We start from the raw sequence: 22,188 nt of genomic DNA, 5'->3' as shown, positions 1-22,188 counted from the left end.
GTGAATCCTGGCTCTCAGCACTATGAATTTTGCATAGAGGTTAAGAAAGATAATGACCTTTATAAAAGCAGCTCCCAGAATTGCTGCACGAGGCCATGAGTTTCAGTGCCTGGAATGTGGATGAGGTATCCCCTGCCCTGGAGATTGCTTCCAGACCTGTGTTTCTAAGATTAGGAAGGTCTCTGCTTTCAGTTATCCTGCATAATGGTATCATGCCAATGAGGGCATGTTAGTTTAATATAAATTGCACATGATAACTTTGCATTTCTGCACAAACTAAAAAACAAAACACAAGAAAACCAAACCAAACCAAACAACAAACAAACAAAAAAATCCCCAAAAAACCAAAACCCCAAACAACTCTTTTTCCTGTCCAAAAATCAAAACACTGTGAAACTTGCAAAGCATTTAAAATTCAGTTTCCTTGTGGAGACAACTGTGGAGTTTTACAGTTTTTGAGAATAGGGAATTCCAAACAGGGAAGTTCAGCTTTACCAACTGTAAATAATCAATCCCTGCTGTTACTTGTGGATCCTAGTGTAGAGAAATATCCTCATGTTTGGATACAGTCTTGGTGAAAACAACAGGTTTGATATGGGCTCAAATAATTTAAATTTGTAGGAGCCTTGTAGGAGCTTTGTAGGGTCACTTTTAAGCCTCACTGGAACAAGTGGAAATATTCTTAGCAATGTCAGTGATTATTAACTATTCTCTGAAGGCAGGTAGTTTGGGATGCCCCTGAGCAAAGATGTGTCTACAGCACAGACACCTGCATTTCAACAAGATCTTAGAACTATCCTAGCCAGAAAGAAATAGATGTCTGTTGGATGTCATTCATCCTATTTTAGTGCAGATGTCTGAAATAAGCCATGTGAATCCAAATGCACAGCAGATGGCTCTGAAATATTTGATACTCCAACAGCTCCACCTTAAAAATCAGAGAGAGCTTTAGGCTATTTTTAGCAAATCAGTGTAGCAGGACAAAATCCTTCAATTATTCAATAGATAACAATCATCGCATAATATTTTTCAATCAAAACTGCAGTTGGTACAAAACACACTTATTGTTAGCTCACTTACTAAATATATGTTATAGACTCAGTGCTACAATTGTGTGGAGATCCCACAACCTCTCCCCACACAGTCTTGTTGGATATTACAGCAGCTTTGGTTGGTGTTTGCAAGTGAGGGTCCCTCCTCCATAAACTCAGTTGTCAGCTTTTGGAATTCTGACACCACCTCAGGATGTTTGGCACAGCAGGCTGACTATTTTAATGTTGTTCTTCCTTGGCTGTCACTCTGCCAAGAACTTTTTAAATCTCTGAAATGAGCAAGAAAGCTTAAGGTAAGAGTAAAATAAGCATCACTTAATAAAAAGCAAAATATTAAATCAGTTATTAGTTTCAAAGTAACATATCAAAAGGTAAATGATGATATACCTTATGGTTTCCCCTGTGCTGGCAATGGGATGTCTGAAAACGATGGGGTGAATGTATTACAGATGGAGAAGGTCCTGGCCAGCTGGCCTGAGCCAAGCTTGCATCCATCAGCACAAAACTCTGAGCATGTTGGGTGATAAAAAGTGGAATCAGACTTCACAATGGCTGTGCTACTTTTAAACCTTTAAGATTTGAACAATAATTGACCAATATGTTATTAATGGAATCCCATTTTTGCCTATGTTTGCTGGAGACACACAAAGGGGTACCCATGGAAAGCAGCTTTTTGGGAAGCTGGATCTCATGTTGGTCCCCATGTAGAGAGGTCAGGTGCAACTGGAACAGGATGAAGCATCCAATCCATCTTACACAAAAGTGCTCAAAAATGTCTAAATTTTGCCTTGGTCTCAGGGACAAAGTTTGTTGGTTCTCTTTTCTTTCCAAATTTTGAATGTTTTCCAGTGATTTACTGGGGAAAAAAAAAAAGGGAAGGTGACAGTATAAGATACCTGACTAGTCAGGGAAAGTTGTACTTAGAAAAAAATTAATTTGATATTTCTGGTGTAGGACTTCTTTGTGGCTTGCCTTCACGGGTTTTTCTCTTCTGTGTTTGTCTTGTGATCAGCAAATTAAAGACCTGTTTACCATCAGCCTCAGGCATCCATGGATTACCAATTACTGTGTCTGTGCCTGTGGAGTGATTTCTGCCTCTGTCCAGCTGCATGTGGCACAGAAAGGAGGAGGCCGAGTCACCTTTGTTTCCCTGCTTCCTGCATCATCTTTGCCTGTTGGGTCATCTGGAGCATTTGGGGGTCAGCTGGATGTCCTCTGTTGGGCCATGTCAGTCACCAGAAATATTTATATATATATATATGTATTATGTTAAATACTAGGTATATATATATATATATATATACATGTTAATTAAATAAGAATAAAAAATAAATATCTCTATCTATCTAAATATATGTCTATATTTAATTAACTCTGGAGTTTGGCAGAAATATGCCTGGAAATAAAAATATTCAGTCTGCAGGATTTGTCTCTGCATGTGGGAAACTGGTAGAAAAGCAAGTTGTTCAGCTGCAGCAAAACCACCCAGTTGTTATGATGGGTGGGCTGAGTACAACCTCTCATCATCCTTTTGAAAAGGCCTGTAATTTCATTACTCTGATAAATATCAAGGGTCACTTTAAGTCTTAAAACAGAGATTGGTTTCACAAAGCTGTTAACCTCAGGCTGACATTCTACCTTACCTCCATGGCAAAGCCCATTTTTAGAGATTAATTCAAACACACTCTTCACTTTGCAAAGTTATTTTCACATTCACTCCCTCTGCTCTCTTGCAGGTCTGTGGGTTTCTAATGCTGCCAGTGTTTGTATTTTTTACAGCCATAGGTACTAAAGACTCACCTTGCCCTCACCTTCACTATTTCTCAGTAATATCTAGGGACAAGTTAATACATAGTTTCATGAGGTGTTTAAACAAATCTTTCCATCCCTCAGCAGGTGAAGAGATCTGTCATTTTTTTGGTCTGGAATGGGCTGTTTTGGTCCCATCCTGAGATGTCTGATCCTCCTCATGGCCCTGGAGGCCTGGCTAAGACCCGCCTCTAATTAATTATGCCAGGATTAGGCTGCTCATGGATCATCCTCTACCTCTTCTTGGGCAGGTATAGGCTGCAATGAGCATCCATGTGCCAAGGACTAACAGAAAAATGTTCCAGCAAGAGCATCCATGGCTCTATAGAAGCTAGGATCAAGGAGATTTGCATTATACTTGCCAGATACTGCACTTTTTTGGATATAATCAGCTGGCAGACAAACTCCGCCTGTCCTGCTCTAAGTCCTTTTCATCCAAACATCTCAAGGGCTGATTAAATACTAATTTACAGAGAAATACATTGAAATAAAGAAATAAAAAGTGGCTTCCCTGAGATAACAGAGGCCACAGTAAACCTTTAACTAAAGTGTAAGTTTTGAGGTGATGTTCTTTCTGCAAAAGAATAAATTTTATCTGGGATGAGTCAGTGGCAGTGGTATGAGTGGAAGGACATCCCTGAAGCTCTTGTTTTACCACCACACTCAACTCTCTCTCAGGGACTCACCCCTGCTGTGCTGCTCTGCATCTTCATAAGCAGTGGGCTGGCACATGAGTGGAATCTGTTCAGAAAGCTGGGTTTAAGATGAACCAGAATGCCTCACAGATTTTAATCCAAAACATTTTCTTTTAGGTGAATGTGTAGGGAAAAGGGCCATTGGGAAAGATGTTGGGGAAATGGAATGAATTACTACCTTTGGGTAAAGTAGTAAAGTAAGGAGTGGTTTTAAAGGGTGGGGGGAAATTCAGACATCAGCATAATCCCAGCAAGGAAAGCAAACTTATGAGTGAAAAATTAATAAAGCATAAAAACTACATTTATAAGTATTCTACTTAGCTTAGGTGCCACTTGAACACTAGCATGTTAATGCAGTGAGCTATTTATAGTGCAATAAGTCACCTCACCCCTTAAATTGCAAATTTATCTCTGTGGATTTTGAAGGCTGTGGTGTGTTACCAAATTTAAAGGTGCTGACAGAGCAATCAGTATTTTTGTGGGGCAAATCAAACTGATTGTGTCAAAACAGCATGATCCTGAGAAGCTGGAGAAGAACGTGCAGAGAAAGGTATATTCCCTGTTTAAATATTGCCATATTCCTTGTGAATATTCTTTGTCAGGGAAAGAGGTTGTACTCCTAAAGATGCTATAATACTCTTTATAGGACTCAGAACACCTGCTTTAATAGACAATTTACCCTGAAACCACACAGAGAGCAACCAAGGCTGGCTCTGAGGCATCTGGAGGTGGGGACAGGGCTGATGTGAAATGTACAGGTCTGCCCCTCCTGCTGCAGAGAACCATGCAAAGCCCAGCTGTCCTCCTGTTCTGTGCATCCTCTTCCCCAGACAAGTGGTCCTCTCTCTCAGCAAGGGGTAAAGACCCCCAGGATGGGGGGTGCTGCTCCTCTGATGGGTTTGGCTCCAAACCTTGCACTTTCTCCATGAAGATCAGAATCCAGGGACCTCATAACACAGGAAAGCTGGGCAGGACAGAATGCACATCCAACCAATATGATTAATGCAACCTTCTCCATTTATTCAAGAGAAGATGGCAGTTTTTATACACTTCTGCATAGTTTACAATTTACAAAGGCACTCTGACTGGCAAGCTAACATTGTTTATCTTTGTCTTAAGGTGGCCTAAACCTTACACTATAAACCTATATTACTTCACACCCAGACAGCCCAGTGCTCCCCATCACACCTTAATACAACTTTTAACTGTGCCACAAGCTCTTAATTTATGTGTCAGAGGCTGGAAGGCCTCACAAGGCCCAAATCTGAGGCCTGGACTGGAGTAGCTCAGATCTCATTCCAAACATAAATCATGACCTCTCTCGCTCTCTCTCAGAAATGCTGCAACAAAGATCCATAGAGTGAGCTGGGTCTAGTGAATGAAAATGTGTGGGAGTTTTAGGAGAGGGAGGCTGTAAACTCAGCAAGACGGGCAAAGAGTTTATGCAATGTTTATTTTTAAGCGCGCAGGCATCTGCCTGCGGCACCTGAATGGCTGCAGAAATTGTTTTCAGAAATTAATCATAATCCAGCCTGGTACACTGGGTGAATGCACCGTGACTCATCCAGAGCTGAGCTGCACAGAGCCTGCACGGTGACTGTCACCGTGTTGGGATAAAATAACTTCTCAAACAGATGATGCATGTGACAGTTGGATGTGCTCATCTAATTGCAATAACCGGCACAGAGAAGAGGAGCTTGTTACGAATGTTTTTGCATTAGCACACACATTTGAGGGGATTTATTGCTTCCAGGACTGCTGAGGATGGACAAAAGGCTCCCAGGTGCCAAGAAAGCTGCTAAGAGCTCTGAGCATTTTAAGCTTTCCCTGTCATAGCTGCAGAATCATCTAACAGCACAACCCTTGCTTTGCCTTACATTGATCTCACTCACAGGAGCAGCTTGATCAGTTCAAGACCTGTTTGACATCGCTAGGGGGTGACATCCCTGCCCATGGCAGGGGGGGCTGGAACTGGGAGATCTTTCCAACCCAAACCATTCTATGATTAGGAGTTTAGTGAATGTTGTATTTGCTCCTTCAGCCTCCTTACAGCTGAAACCCCAGAAATGGCGATGGGACTCTGCACTGACATGTCAGTCAGGTCAGCTCAGCCTTTTGGGGTAGATCAGGCTGCTTGATCACAGCATCACCTTGAAATTACCTTGAAAATTCTATTTTCATCACGTGCTTGTAAGGCCAGCACAATTTCACACCCAGATACATGAGATGAGAGTCAGTCTTCTCACATGATGAATTACACCTCTGGCTTCTACTAAAACGACTTTGCTACAATCTCTGACATTTAGTTGTGTGTTTTTTATTTGGAAAAACTGGGTTTTGAAAGTTTACAAAGGCTTTCTTGGGAGCAGAAAATCAATACTGTTGTTAATACCGAGTTGCAGTTATTTGCTGCCATTGCATGTTGCAGTGCTATCAGCAGTGTCAGCTCAATTCATTTTTGCTACTAACCACAGCAATAATAAGGTGATAAAATATCTTCTAGCTACAAAAAATCCTGTTTATCAAACAGATGGGACTTTCAAAACATTTTAATGTTGGTTCAGGATGGCTCCCATCAATGTCCCTGGGAGTGCCTGCTATTGTTTTCTTTGAAGCATTTGACGAGTAAGGAGATATTGTCATTGATTCAGGGGAAGCAGAAAGACCTGTGAGGGACCACTGAAAATGCAGTGTTTTAATCACAAAACTTCCATCAGGATAAGGCAAGTCAATAGTAAATATGAGCCCTGTTTCCTTCCAGAGAACAGTATCAAAAAATCATAAAATAGTTTGGGTTGGAAGGGACCTTTAAAGGTCATCTGGTCGAGCTGTGTGAAACTTGTGAACTTGTGATTTTTGATTTTTCTTCTCCTTGAAAAGTAAGATGCTTCTGATAAGGTAGGTGGCAGAGGGAGTTCTCCTCACTACACTGTGGGATAGTGGTCTCTGACACTTTGGTGATGGAACAAGGGACAAATGGTGACTGGAAAAGCTGGACAACGTAGGACCTCCTTGGTCAGAAATACAGCACTGCATGGAGGCTGCTCTGCTTTCTGCTCCTGCTTAGAGCCATGAGTGCAGCTGCAGAGCCTTTGCCAGCCTGGAGTGGATGTGATCACCCTCAATATACCTGGCATCACTACTGATATAAATACAAAGTTACACCACGTAATTGTTCTCCTCTGCAGAAGGCAATTTAGTCCATGTCACTCCTCCTAAATTAGTTCACACACCAAATCAACACAGGCAGACCACAGAGGTAGATTATAGCTTTCTAATAATTTACACTGCATTATTTTTCAGACTGCTCACCCAGTTCCCCTCCTCCCCCCTCATATGGCATGTCCTCTTTGGACATAAACAAGTCACCATGGGTCCCTGAGTGTCCTCTAACAAGGCTTGATTTTGCAAGCAAAGTCAAGAGAATCATCATTACTCAAAACTCTTTTGCTACCCAATAGCAGACAAATAGGTTTGCTGGGAAAAGATGTCCGTGGATGAATGGTTGAGAAACCCTAATAGCAGCAGTAAAAGGCTTTGGATGCTGATCTTGCTGTCTGTCCCCAGTTGTCTTGGAAATATTTACCCTTGCTATTTCTTTTTATTCAAAACAAACATGCTAATTTGATTTCAATGCAGTGATCGCCTCTTTTTATCCTGTATACGATAGAGAGGAGAATCAGATGGTCTATACACTATAAAACTGAAAATTAATATTTTCCCTTTAGTTTAGAAAGCAAAGAAATAGCTGTCAAATCATGTGGCTATCTGAAAAGCAGATAAATTCCTCTCTTACAGCTGAATTTCTTGTGATTCAGATTCAAGCAAGGCAGATTATGTCTCTAACCTCTCTTCTCCAAGCCTGTGGATAGAAATGGTACAGAAGTGCTTTGGGTCTTTTATGTCTAACCTTTTCACAGCTCATATTAAATTGTATGTATTCAAGGAGCTGTTCTAGTGCCAAGCCAAGAGCAAGATTTACAGGAAAATTTAACTAAAGTCACAATAAGAGAAGGGATGAACAAAGAAATCACAAGCGGAAGACTTAAAGAGGTTTAAAGTGGATCCAAAAGATGAAGTTTGCTAGAAAAGCAAAATACAGGCACTTTAAACATCTCTAGCGAGAGGAGGCAAAAATACAGCATTGAGGAGCAAGGGAGGGAAAGGGATAAACCCTGAATCTTACCTCTAAGATGGGAATTATGAAAAGGCAGTACAAGCTGATCTGGCTTTTCTTTATCCAGGAAGCCTTGTTTCCTTGTTTTCAGGTGTGGGTTTACATCAGGAGCTATGTGATCACAGCTATGTGATGAAGCTTCACAACTGCATCACCCAGCAACCTCTGTACCACATCTCCTGTGCTGGGCTCTAGTTTGGAAGCAGGTGGGGCTGAGGCTGGAGTATAAACCAGTCAGACATGTGCCAGTTAACACACCCCAAAGCTGGAGGACATGAACCTTGTTTAAAGAGGACACTCACTAGACAGCAGAAAATTATATCGGGTGGCTTCATTGCACCATGTATAAGTGTCTATATCAGAACTACCTGTACAGTTAATGGTGAGAAAAGACATTCGACTCCTCCTTAAATAGATGATTAAAACAATGTCTGATGAAGGCTACCTTCACTTTCAGCTCTGCATGCTGTCAGGTATCCTTTAGAAAAAGGTTTTTGATATGTTTATAACTTATTTTCCAGGGGAGGGTGAATAGTACTCCCTACAAGCCATGGGTGACAAAGTTAAATGAGGTGAATCCCAGCATTGGGTTCTTCCATGGGCTACAGGAGAACCTGAGAGAGATCTCACTGCAAATGCCACACACTTTACAGTAACTGCTTAGCCATCACATCAGCTTTCTCAGCTAGGTTCTCCAGATTATTGTAGGATGGGGTCACAATTGTCCTTGAATTACTTGAAAGTACAAGTGATGTCTAAGTGGGTCAGAGGCCTGACATAAACATTCTTTTAGTATTGTTATGTATCTTGAATTTCCAAAAAGCTTGAGAAGTTTGGAAGTCCAAAAGTTGTAGGAGCAAGCACATTTGAACCACATTCAGTAAAGCACCAGGATGACACAATGTATTGAAAGAGTGTTAAGTTTTGTCTCAGATAAAGTATTCCCTCATGGAAGGTACACAGATGACCAAGTTATAAGGAAAAATATATGGTTCACAGGAAAAAGAATAAGTCAGAGCAGGACATACTGCAGTAGAGCTCACAGATAGATGTGTCTGCAAGTTAAAAGAACGTTACCTTCTGTGGGAAACCAGTCACTCTTTTTTACCACATGGATAGTCAACAATGTTAGAAAATTACTTTCAGTGAAGAAACTCCATGAAATGCCTTTATGTTGGTTAGCTTTTCCAAGAGCTGCAGTGAAATGTGTGTGCAGGCAAGGTTTTTAAGGTGATTTCACCAGAAACAGGCAGAGCAGAAAAGGGTTAATAGCTTCATTTACTGTGTGATGTATTCTCATGCAAGCCACTGTCAGCCTACAGACCTGACTAATCCCAAGTGTGGTTACTAATTGCTGTCATCCAAACAGTAGCTGGCAGCCATTTAATTTTCCCTTTCACTTGGTGTCATTAACATTAGTGACATATGGCTCTTTCCCTGCCCCAGCTCAGTGGCTACCAGGGAAACCTATGGCTTGAGCTTTGCAAGCATAAAAGTCCATTATTAACTTTCAGCATCTTGATGGTGTCAGGAAGAATTGTTTACAGATCTAGATTCTAAATGCCTGCAAGCTGTTGTTTTTTTTTTCTGGGCACAACTTAGAAGAGCAATATAAAGGTACACTTTTACATCTTTAACTTATACCAGGCTGATGCACAATAAAATTCAGGCAATAGGGGAGAGGTAGCTTGAAACACATTACAGTATAAATTATTACTTGCTACTTTTCTTTTTTCCTATCTTTTTCTCTTGTACATTAATGTAGTTGAGCTGAGCAATTGTTTATAAGCGAGATTGCATAAATCTTCTGAATTACTTTTGTATCTTTTCACTTGACTCAAAATATTAGGTCAAGATTTCAGGTACAGATCTGAACTGTTTCACTCCCTGCTATCTCTTTTTACTAGATTTTAAACTCTTTTATTTCTGCTGCCTTATATATAAGTGCTACTATTTTTTGTATCAAAGTTACACAATATGTCTCGAATCCCACACTGCTTTCCTCTACTTAATTTGTTCATGTCTATCTAAGCTCATTAAATTTTAAAACTGTATACTTTGTATTTTCTGCTGGCCACATGATTATTATGCATTGCAGAATTTCTGTCATCCTGCTCTCAGGTAAGATCTTCAGGATTTAGTCTCACAGGCATTTCAGAGCAAATTCAATTAGCACATCAACTATAGTGATGAATACTGCTTTTAAAGATTGAGTAATTTCTGGACCTCGTGTCATTTGGAAACAAAGTAAGACAAAACCCAAAATCTTGGATCTAGTGATTTTTCTTTCTAGAAAGTCAGCAAGTCCCACAGAGGACAGTAGAAAAGCTTTGGTAATATACAGCAAGTCCTGGAGAAGAGTATGTAGCCTTTTATTTGTAAATTGACGTAGCCCTACTCTTTTAAGGTTAAATAATTTAGTGATGCAAAAGGTTGACAGAGCAGCTGACAAAGCACACTGGTACTCCCCTTCCTCACTCATCCCTGTGCTATGTGGAAATTCTGCTCACCTGAACTGACTCTGCTGGCTCTGTTTCCTCCTGGAGAGTCTCTGGGAATCAGCAGCAGTAACCCCATACTGCAGAGAGCAGTTCTGCCAGCAGCCCCCCAGATCTGCTTCCCACTCTATTCTTACTCGAGGTCAGCACCCGCAGCAAGAAGTGCACGTTTCTGCAAGCTGACCTTGTGTTGTAGCACATGCCATGACACACATACAATTATTGTAGCACATACAATGACACCATACAATTTCAGAAGGTTTTAAGCATACACACACACAGAATAACACCACACCACTTCAGAAGGCTTCAAACACCTGCTCCTTATTGCTCTTCAGTCCATCCTTTATACCCTTCATGTTGATGCAGTGCCCCTGTGTGCCCTCTGTTCCCTTTGGTGTTGCTCAGTGCCCCTGGGCACTCCATGGCTCATTGTGTCAGTGCTGCTCACCTGCTGCTCACAGCTGTGCCCACTGGGGATGAGGCTCAGCCACAGCCCCACTCCCAATTACCACAAACTGTGTGCCTACACCCTTGTACCCATTTTCCTTGCATGAAAGGCATGTTGTGTCCAACCAATATATTTTTTCCCATATATTTTCAGAGTGAGTTCCTTGCTGCATTCTTGGGAGTACTTGCAGTTCTGTGTGTTTTATTTTATCAAAGGTGGAGAGAAATGCTGCTCCAGCTGAAATCAGTGCTGCTCAGACACTGGATTTTATCCTGCACTTAAGGTGAGCAACAAATACTTGGGACCAACGTTGTGAGCCAGTGCAGAAGAACAAAACAAAGCAGCAGCAGGGTTTCTATCCTTTTCCCCACTTTTTCTGGAAAGGTAATTTGATTTTTTTTCATGTAGTTGATTACACAAGGTTCTTTGTTTGGCACCCTGGTGAGCAATGGGGGCTTTGATGGAAGCACCATAACCCACTTTCCTTCCTCCAGCTGGAGCTAAAAACAGAGCAAGGCTCTGTACAAGAACAAAGGGAAATTGCAAACCTGTCTCCGTTAGCAGAGCATCACAGAGCTCCTTTCCTGACTGCTCCAGCAAGAGTCTCAAGTGACCTAAAATGAGCAAATTGAACCATTTTTGTGTTAGAATATGGTCACAGCAATGACACCAGCCAGGGATGGACAGAGGGCTTGCATGATGCAAAGCTCGGATTCTGCCCTTATATCCCACGTCTCTTCTAATGAGGTGAATAAAAGCTGAGTCAAACCTGAATCACAGTGAGCAGGAACTGCGGTAAAATTAACAAAAAAAAAGTCACACCATGAATTGAAAGAAAAAAAAAGGGCTATGTATTGGAGTCTGAAAAGTGGATCAATAAGGACAGGAACATCTTGTGCTAGCCATGGGAAGCCCTTTGCTGGGGTTTGCTAGTTAGACAAGAGGAGGCAGAAAGGAAGACCCAGGAGGGAGCAGGAAAGTGAGCAGGGCCAGCCCCTGAGATGTCAGGAGGAGAGGATGATCGGTGCCTGAGGCAGTCACACGCTTCATTAGGAATGAGCAGTTGGACATTGCTGGGGAACGGGAGACAAATTTTGGAATGAAAGGCAACCACCGAGGGAGAAATGCGCATAATTCTGGGGGATAAGAATAATTTGGGTCAGGCCACGAATAAGCTGCTTTCCCATGTCACTGAGCGGGTCGCTGCCCTGCTCTGGCCATGAGCTGAGCGGTCCAGCGCACACCCTGCCTGTGGGATCCCGCCGTGCGTGGGGCACACGGGGCATCCTTAGCGGTCCGAGGAGTGGGGAGCTGGGTTCAGGCAGGGATAGGGGTGCCGGCAGTCAGGCGGGAGACCGCGGGGGATGCAGGCCAGCATCCCACGGCAGGGCTGGGGAAGGGGGGAATCCATTCCACAGCACCGCTCTCATCCCGGAGCCTATCGAACCCAGAGGTTCCAGCAGGGGGCTGCTGCCGTGCTCCCCAGTATGGCCCGGGCCGCTAGCGGTGCCTGCGGGTTTCGCCCCCGCCGCGAAGGTTTTGGGGCTGCTCAGACGCGGCCGGAGGATGCTCCGCGCTCCCTTCCCCACGCCGGGGCTGGAGCAGCCTCGGCAGCGTGCGCCTGCGCCAGCCTTCCTCCCCCTGCCGCTCCTCCTCCTCCTCCCCCCGCTGCCGGCCCCTCCTCCCGGCTCTGGCTGCCGGGGCTGGCGGCCGCCGGGGCCGCTGTGTCCGAGAGCCCCGGGGTTATGCCCGGCTGGCGGCGGGGCGCAGGGCCAGGGGCAGCCCGCGGCCGGGGCTCGCAGGTGTCCGGCAGGAGCAGGGGGCGGTGAGCCCCAGCAGCACCCCCCGCCCCCGGGAAGGGGTGCGCGGGCGCTCCGCGGCGGGGGAGGAGGAGGAGGAAGATGCTGCTGCTGAGGATGCTGAGGATGCGGCGGGCCGGAGCGGAGCGGGGGTACCCGGGCAGCGCCTGGGTGTGCTGCTGGCTGCTGGGCTGGCAGGCGGCCGCCCTGCAGCTGCCGCCCTGCGAAGAGGTGAGATTTTCCTCCTCCTCTCTGGGTTTTCCCCATCCGTAAGGGCGGGTGGGGGATATGCACCGGCTCGGGAGGAGGGTGGTATCCCAGCAAGGGGGTGTTGCTGGCTCCTCAGAGCTGTCCGGGGGATGGTAGAGGAGTCAGCCCCACGGGGAAGGACCCTCCACCGCGGTGCGGGGGGGACTCTGGGGCGGCCGAGCCTCCCGCATCATCACGAGTAGAGCGGCTCCCTTGGCTGTCGGTCGCGAACCGCGCTCTCGGCTCCCCTTGCCCGTGGTGATCGCTGCTCCCTTCGGTGCATTGGAGAGTCCCTCTCCAAACGAACGGAACTGGGCTGGCCTCGCCGTTTTTCTAAATACCGTGTTGAATCAGCGCAAAGGTGGAGAGTAAGCGAGGGATGGTGTGTGGAGCTGTCCCGCCCGCCCGGTGTCAGCTCGGTGTGTCCGGGGCTGAGCCGTGCGTGTGACACGGGGAGAGAAACTTTCTGTCTCTCCGCTGCTGTAAGAACCCGAAGCTGGCGGGACTCGGTGTGCCCGGAGCGGGGACGCTCCGCACGGCTGTGCGGGATGCGGCGCTGGGGCGGCCGGACGGGGATGCACAGCCCCGGCTGGCCCCTGAGCTTTTCCGGGAAAGGGACATGGACTCCATGAAGCTATTTTTCCAGAGTTTCCAGCCTTACTTCTACATGCAGGGAAATCCTCTCTGCTGCTGTTAAAGACCAAGTGGATCTTTCCTGTGTTTTAACCAGCAGTAGAGGTGAGGAGGCTGGGTATCACCATCCCAAACGGATCTAGGTGGCCGGAGCTCTGTTCAGGCAAGCAGAAACCTGTAAGCGGGTTAACAATGGTCAGTCCCCTTCCTTCTAACCCACTTCCATCCGAGGATGCTCTAGGACCACAGCTTCTCCACTTTACCTCTTGCAAGAACGAATTTGTACATTCTCAGAGTGGGTTTGGTGAGTGCAGCCGGATGGGAGCACTCGGTTGGGGAAGGCTCCTGACCCATGCTTGGAGGCTATTGCAGCTCCTCCGCTGGGTGTGCAGAAGTCCATGTCTCCTTCCTGTGATGAAAGAGCATTTCTGACCTGGGGAATATTCTCTCTTTGCCTATGAAATTTCCTTGTTGTCTTCCAAGTAGCAGAGCTCAGTGCTAGTCTAGCGTGGGAAATCTTGCAGTAGGGAGAGGTGATGTCTGGCAAATCAGTGTCGGTTTTGGGCATGTTTCTCCTAAATGTTGATCATTCTCAGGGCATGTTTTTCCTAAATGTTAGTCATTCCCAGAGAGGGGAATTTTTGCAGCCGTCGGCTTTAAATTACCTAGCTCCCTTTTCAGCTGGTGAAGGGAAACAGGTACTTTTAGAGCTGTTTTCATGTTTTCATCCTAAAGTCTTTGCTTAAAAAAAAAAAAAAAAAAAAAAAAAGAACCTCTGCAGATGGTTAAAGGTGAGAGTGAGAGCTGAATCTGTGCAGTGGTACCAAAAGTGTAGGGCTGGTATTTTGAGCATCTTACATTGGGCTTTAGGTGTGCAAATTCTCTCTGAAGCCCCTGTACACCTGTGAATCTGGACCTGTGTTCTTTTGGCTTCTTTTCAGAGAGGCTAAAAATGTTGTTTTACTTGACTTGAGTGCTCTTTGAAACAGAGACAGCCCTCACTCACATGGTTAAAAAGCTGCATGTTACTTGTGCTGGGTGTGTGCAGCCCTGAAAGCGTGTGTCCCAGGAAATATAATTACAAACCTGTCTGGATGGAGACAGAGGGGAAAAAAAAAGGGAGCTTACAAAGAACCATGATAGCAGATAAGCTGCTTTACAAAAGGGAAGAACAGAAGTTAATAATTTTGTCTCAAAACGTTGTCATTTGCCCTAGTTTAGTCCAGTTTGAGTGACCTGGGTGTATTGCCATTAACAACAGATCAGCTCCCGATGAGATTGACTCTGATTTGGGCAGACTCAGACAGGATGAAGCTGTGCCATAAGAAAGTACAGCCTGTCAGAGGGTATTGCAGTCCTTTAAAATCTTGGCAAACATCTTTTGTTTTATACCCGAAAAGTCTGAGGAGCACAAGGCTTAATGTACTGACAGGTGGTTTGTTTTCAATCTATAGGGGATCCTTCTTTAGCAGCACTTTCCCCACTCCTGCCTTGACAACTTGTTTTTGGTTCCCTCACTTATGACAAATACAGATATCTGCTGGTTTGTGAGATTTCTGTGCTGGCACAACATTTGGAGCAGTGGGATCTCTGGCTGTGCCTGAGGCACTGTGGTGCTCTGATTACATGGATAGTAAAATAATAATGTCTAGCAATGTCACTTTCCAGAAACCTTTTTGTCATTGACTTCATTCGTCAGGGACTGTAGTAGTTCAGCACGCTGGATTTAGGAGGGGTGTGTTTGTGCTGGAAACCAAGGGTACAAGCAGCTTGAATTAATGCTCCTGTGAATTTTTGGAGTAAGTTGATACAGTCATAAGCTTCTGGCACAACAGTGCCAGGCTATGATGGTCATTCACATCACATTCCCTGAGCTCTCCAGTGCCAGCAGCAAATTTAAAGGTGAGTTGTGCATCCAAAAGAGATGGAGGCAGGCTCAGCTTGGATTTCTGGGGTACCTCTGGGGTCCAGAGCCTGGGGAGACCCATTACTGTAACTCTGTGCCTCTGGGGACTTGGCAGCTCAAATTAGGACAGTGGTGAAAGAATAAGTGCTTGGTGAATTCTTTCTGCTGTGCCAATGATGATCAGGGTACTCAAGCAAATATTTCACGTGTTGCATAAATTATGACTTTGAGTGGAATTGATGACATCCATGCTTTTCACTGCCATTAAATACACATTAAGCTGTTATGTTGGAAATTATGAGATATTCATGCCAGTCCCCCTGCTACTGCAGAGACAATGGTTGTTACATCTTATATTCCAGTGCTTTGTATTTTTTCTTTTCTGAACTTTTCAACTGAATGAATCTTCTTCAGCTTCCCCTTAGAGATTCACCCAAATCTGAGCAGATTTTGCTTTTATGACATTTCATACTCAGCCTAAATGGGTTTTTTCTTCATTTCATCTTTCCTGTTTTTTTTTTTTTTTTTTTTTTTTCAATAATAATAAAAAAAAATGAACTTCCTTAGTGACTCTTCTCTTGATTCCGATTCAGCCAAATTGCTTTCAAAGAGAGATACAGAGTATCCTGCTGGCAAAGATGTTTTCTTTCACACTCCTGTTTGACTCGCAGTTACTATGCAGATTGAGAAGTGCCTTTGACATTGATAATAAATGTGATTCTGATACATTGCATGGTTTACCTGCTGTTTTAGTAGACATGTCCTATAAAGGGTAATGCTAAATGCTTTCTTTGAGGGAATGTATTTTTGCACTAGTCTGCTTGGATCCCTATGGAAAAGACAAAAACAAGATAAGTAATGTTCTTGGAAAATGAGTAATTTATAAAATTACTTGCAAGGCAAAGGCAAAGAATTCTTAAGAATAAAGGGGAAGCATGAAATTGAACTTAGGTCAAGTAAGGGATATTTGATGTGTTGAAATAGCACCAATTCTTGTGATGAGAAATGATTAAAAAATTCCAGTATGTCTAAGCTAATACTTGAAGTATTTCAAGTATATTAATGCACTAAATCAGGATACTAGGTACTGAGCTGAGCAGTGTGGGAAGCAAGGTGAAATTCTGTCTTTGCATGTGAAGGATGGAGAGGAGATGTGTCAGCTGTGGGAAGGTGTTACGTAAGCTGCACGCCTGTCACCAAGTACACATGGCAGGAGTAACAGGGGTGTCTGCTGGCAGAAATCTGAATATCTGAAACACTCTTGTGTTGTAAGCGAGCTGTACCTGCTTGGGAAGAGGTTTGGAGTCATTGCAGAAGGCTCTGTCGAGGCGGCACATGTGCTGATGGTGAAACAATTTGGGTGGGTGAGGAAAAGAAAAAGAAAAGAATAAAACCTGTCAGAGTGGTTTTGTGCCCTATCATTAGTACTCAGGAACCGTGAACGCTGTGTTTGTTCTACAGCTGCTTAATGAGCACGCAGCAAAGGGTGGGGCTGTCTAGGTAAGAGGAGTAACTTAACAGAGCAAGAGAAAGAACATGCATTAATGCATGGGATAGAGAAATTATTGAGATGCAAATCTATGGGGTAAGATGCACACGATTTTTGTGCACTTGAAAGGCCAAATGTTTTTATTATTAAAAGGTAATAATTTTTTATTTCTATGTAACCATAAATAACCTTCGGGTTGATCAAATACAACTATTTGATCTCTGAGATTCATTTAGTCTCTGTTGGCTTTAAAAACTTTGATGGGATAGCTCATTTAGGAAAGAATTCTCCTTCTAAGCTGGTTTCCTTGCTGCCCCTTGTTGGTACCCTCTTGCATTTGTCTGAAGCATCTGCATTTGCTATTTTGGCAACAGAGCAGGTGCTACCTATACCAGCTGCTGGGATGATCCAATGCTGTATTCCCTAATTTCTAACCACCTTGAAAAATATTAGACACTTAATCTATGAACAATTCATAGTCAGCAGAAGAGGCTGAGGAACGATTCCTACACAGACCATTTTATTTCTTTCATGTCTTGCTGCATGGATTTTGTCTTTGTGGGGGAAAGAGAAATGTACAGCTTCCATTTTCCATGGTGATGAAGGGTCATAAAGATGAGGAAAGAGGAGCAAAAAACAGGCTACAAAACTGCTGACAGTGAAGTCGATGGAGTGGAAACACGTGCACAAAAGGTGAGGAGACGTGTTAAAACAGGTACCACAGCAGAAAGCACATGAGCAGACCAAGGTGGGGGAAGCACAGGAGAGATTGGTGAGGTGTCAGAAGTGAAAACCTGGGAAGGGAGACAGATGCTGGCATAAAAACTGGATAGTGAGCCGTGGTTGTAAGAGAATTAGTCATAGTGGAAACTGCTGTAACAGACCATAAACTCAAAAGAGTAGTAGTCATTAAACCAACACAAGATTGCGTTTCTTCCACCATCAAATATCACTGGATCATTCAGGGTGAGATTTATCATTTATGAAGAAGGCCATGATTTTATTTTCTCTTTTTCTTCATAGGCTGAGTGAGAATGGGAGCTGTGCTGAGATTCCTGATATATCCATGCCTCATGAAATCAGGACTACCAGGCAGCCAGGGGCTAGGATGGGTTTTTGCAGGGATTTGGGCTGTCAGCTGCCTCATCCAGGCCATGTTTTCCTCCAGGTGTTGGTTGGGAAGGCCTTGGCAGTACTGTGTGTTGCTTTACGCCGAGTGCTGACCTGGGTCAGAAATGCTGGAATCACTCGAAAGGAACCTTTTCCATGAGGCTGTCCCTGTGCTCAGAGAAGGTGTTGGCAGGGCTGCCACTGACTGCAGCGACCCTGGGGCAGAGCCAGAGGCTCTGAGACCTGCAGGGCTCAGGCTGTGGGCAGCAGGGAGATGCCATCACTGCAGGCTTCCCTGTGTCATATGGTAGGTTGCTGTCAACACCTGCTGAAGGAAGCAGTAAGCATCAACTAAGTAGAAATAAAAAGATTAGAGAAGAACAGATAGTGGTTGGTAAAAAGAAAAGCAGCCTTGAATGCCTCATGCTTGAGATTGGGAAGAAACAGTGTTTGGGAAAGGGTCCCACATGTCTCCCAGATGGTGCCAAGGTTTTTCTAGGGGCTGCTGCTGTGAAGGTCCAATGTTATTATCCAGCATGGCCATATCTTCCCTAACTCTTACACCTACTTGGAAAAGAGTGTCCTGCTCACCAGTCTTTGTTCATATCTTAGGTCTTACCCTGGGCCTGAAAGTGTGTTTAGATTTTGATTGCTGGTACTGGGAATGTTTCAGTTTTCAGTAATTTGAAAACAAAACCTCTGATTTTGAAGGAGAGAAATGAATAACCCCTCCGATTTTGTTTTTTATTTTAACAACCATCTTTTAAAGCAAACAAAACAAACAAAACCCTTTCAAGTACAAAACATTGTCTAAATCTCATAATGACCTTGTTTCACAAGCATTGTGATACTCTCTCTGATAAATAGTGCCAGACAGTAATCGCTGTGCACTTGGGACGTGGGCTCAGAGCTGATTTAAGATGATCTAGGACGACATGTGCAGCTGAGCTGCTGGCTCTGCTGTGTTGGTGCTGATGATCCTGTCACTGTGCTGAGTCAGAACTAATGCTGATTTGGCTGCAGACTCACCTGCCGTAAGGGAAAAAAAAACACTAAGAAGCCAAAAACAAAAGGGTGAGGGTTTAGCTGGGAGAGTGTCAGAGATGACTCAGACAGCGTTTAGGTTCTGGGGTAATAGAAGTGATACAGGTGGCTTTGGGACCTACTCAAGGGCACAAATCTGGTCTTTTATTTCTAGAACATGAAGTTTTGGTGAGATAGAGCTAGCCTGGATTTACACTGAGATAATAGCAAGGGGATTGTATTTCATGATGTAGGAAGAAGAAAATGAGAGCTGTGTGTTAAAGGTGTGCAAGAACTGGATTGTTGCTCTCAGTTGTGCTTTGACTTAAGAGACACAAGTGCTGTCCCTGCAAGGAAAGGTATTTGCTGGCTGCAAGACATGTTTTCAATGAAAAAAATAATAATTCTAGATGATGGTGTTTTCCCAACTGGAAAATTTCTTTGGCATTGAGTTTTTACTGCTACAAAGAGAAAACAAATCACTCATCCCATGGCTATGGAATTAACCTCTCTCTTACCTGTTAGTGTTTTGTGGTCAAGATATACAACACACAATAGAGGTGATTTATGGTGACACTTCAAGACTATTGAAAAGTACTTACAAAAAGTGATAGGAACTGTTAATTGGTGGTGAAAATGCTGGGTAGATCAAGTTTCATTTGCTTAGATTTTGTTCCACCTTAGAGGTACAAATATTTTCCAGGGATATTCCACAGGAAAGTGGCTTGGTGTTTGGAATTGGTTAAAAGGCTATGCCCACTCTGCCAAGAACAGGAGCCTCAGGAGAAGATATTCCTGTAAACAAGATGAGTAAATCCATGAGTGTGGGCAGATCCCTGGCCCTCTTCTAGTTAGCAGGGTTGACCCAGTCAAAAGAGCTATTTTCTATATGATAATTACCAATGTGTGTTACTAGTGCTAATCTTATAATCCAATTTGTTGAAAAACCCCTGCTTTAGGGAGAGGGTGAACTTTCCCTCTGAGGGGAGAACTGGCCTGAACATGCTTAGAAGTGTTTTTGATGTGATGAATATGGTCAGAAAATTCAAATGCATTAGACAACCAAGCCAGAGGGAAGAGCGATGGGGAGTGCAAAATCTGAAGGTGCCATTAACATAATTGCTGCTGGCTTGATAAAATACAGGACACGTTTAATAGTAGAGAAATCAGTGTCTAAATCAATTGTACTGTCACAGAAAACTCAAGTGTACAAGGTGGCGACTGCCAGCAGCAAACTGAAGGGTGAAGGTGATTTAGACCTGAGCTGTTGGCTCTTGAAGTGTTAATTTCCCACGGTGTTTCCTGCGGTGTACGAAATCCTTCTGGTTTTGGGCTTGCTCTCTGAAGTTTCTTAAAGGAAGGCCTTCACAGAGGCTGGTGGTGTTTTATACACACAAGGGGTGGTGCTGTGTCTTTTGAGAGGTGTACAGCAGAAACGGATGACGGCTGATTTTTTTCCCAGGCTTTTATATCCATGGCTCCCTCCTGCTGGCAGGTCAACAGTGCTGATCAAATGCTGCTTGTTTCTGGTTAAGCTGCTTTTTATCTCCAGCTCTGTGGTTCCCTGAAGCAAATGGAGAAAAGAAAGATTTCCCAAGACAGTTATTTTCTTTTCTATTCTGTTTGTTCTTATCTAATCCAATTTTTAAAAAATTCAGATTTCTCTTGAAAGGAAAGCTTGAGGGGCAGTAACCAGACTTCTTTATGGCAGGATTCATGTTTGCATGGAGGGACTACGAGCTGATGTTCATCTCAGGGATGCTGGGACAAGGCTGCATGATGATAGAATTGGAGTGGGAAATGAGTCAGCTTATGATGCTGCACCTTCCTCACAAGCACCTGCCCTGCAGACCTGCTGATGAGCAGCTTGTCTTGCCTTGTGGTGAATGTCAAGTGTCCTGATTAGTAGGAGAGTGGCTCCCCCCTAGAGCTGCTCAAGTAACAGCTGAACCCAGGCCAACTCTCCTCTTCAGATCTGACAGGATGACTGTCAATTAATGCCTGGTTTTGGTGCTGAATATAGGATACACATGGGCTCTGAATTCCCCTTTTTTAACTAGTAGCCTACTGTTCTCTGTGTTAGCCTCTGCACAGTGAGGCAGTAGATCCAGAGGTGTTGCTCTATTCTGCACCGAAGGAACACATCCAATTACAGTCAAGCCATTCTTTCAGGCATGCACTGACCAGGTATCACAAATAGTTCAACACTGAGCCCTGAACTGCTACTGAAATAGCTGTGATCAATGATCACACTCTCAGTCACCCCAGCTAAGAGGAGGCATAATGCCAAAACCAATCAATTCCTGTACCTTTTTGTTTTGCATTATTTTTAATGGCACTTAAAGCCAACTCTACTGAAATGTTTTCTGGCTCCTCTGAAAAGTCATTGCTTTGCAGTTCCAGCTTTTAAATTAAAGAAAAACCCAAACAAACCAGCTGGTTTTCTGCATTGCTTATTGTGGTACTGTCCTGCAAATCTCTTGAACTGCTTTGCTAAACAAGGCAAAAAGATTACATTAAAGCCTCATCAGGTGGTCATGCAGGAATCACAGCTTTCATTGAAAAAGGTGGGAGAAAATAAAAGTTAAGTTGGCTCCTCAGTATTGAAGAGTTTCAAATGTGAACTTTGAAAATCTGTAAAGTTAAATGAGGTGGAGCTAAGTTGCATAGTATTTTAAGGTCCTGTGGCAGTAAAATGACTTTTATGAATTTGATGGGGTGGAAGCAATGATGCCTGACTCAAGGTTTTGGGAGGCCTTATGTGACTGTTACTGAAAGTTTGCTTAACAAACTTTGACATTATTTAAATTTAGCATTTACACTGTTGGTAGGCGGATGGGAAGACCCAGTAGTGCCTCATTGGGCACCACACATGCTAGAAACAGGAATAAATTACTGGGGCAATGACCTGATCTCATGGGCAGTCTCTATCCTGCAGAACAGGACAGACCCAAGGAGCTCTGGTCCCTGAGCTATCAGTGTGCCCCCTGGCATGGATTTTCCCATGGCAGCTGGCACAGCATGGGGCACTGCAGGAGAAGCTCTGGATGAACTCCACAGGAATCCTGCAGTTAGGCAATAAGGATGAGTAGAGGCAGTTTTGTCATGGGGTGATGATAACTGGGTACTTGTTAGATGTTAGGAAAGCACGTAGTACCCTCGTTCTTCAGGACAGCAGAAAATCAGTGTGAAGAGACCTTGCTCCAGTGATCCATGCATAGTCCAAGCATGAGATCCTGATGGTGTGGAAGTAGCACAGGGCAGAAACAGCATTTCTACCATAAAAATAACTTACCT

The 22,188-nt window shown here is 44.0% G+C and overlaps 1 protein-coding gene across 1 annotated transcript in view; it reads left to right on the top strand.

Moving 5' to 3' along the window:
- Window positions 1–12,437: 12,437 nt before the first annotated feature.
- ELAPOR2 (endosome-lysosome associated apoptosis and autophagy regulator family member 2) overlaps window positions 12,438–22,188 on the top strand; it is a 94,844-nt gene continuing 85,093 nt past the window's right edge. The window contains exon 1 of the mRNA XM_021531029.3: window positions 12,438–12,712. Within this exon, the coding sequence (XP_021386704.1) occupies window positions 12,584–12,712 (129 nt within the window). The 5' untranslated portion in view covers window positions 12,438–12,583. The remainder of the gene's footprint in view (window positions 12,713–22,188) is intronic.

This window comes from Lonchura striata, chromosome 5 (assembly GCF_046129695.1).
Source record: "Lonchura striata isolate bLonStr1 chromosome 5, bLonStr1.mat, whole genome shotgun sequence".
NCBI lineage: Eukaryota > Metazoa > Chordata > Aves > Passeriformes > Estrildidae > Lonchura > Lonchura striata.
Note: the sequence above shows the minus strand (reverse complement) of the source record. Positions and strands in the feature narration are given on the sequence as shown.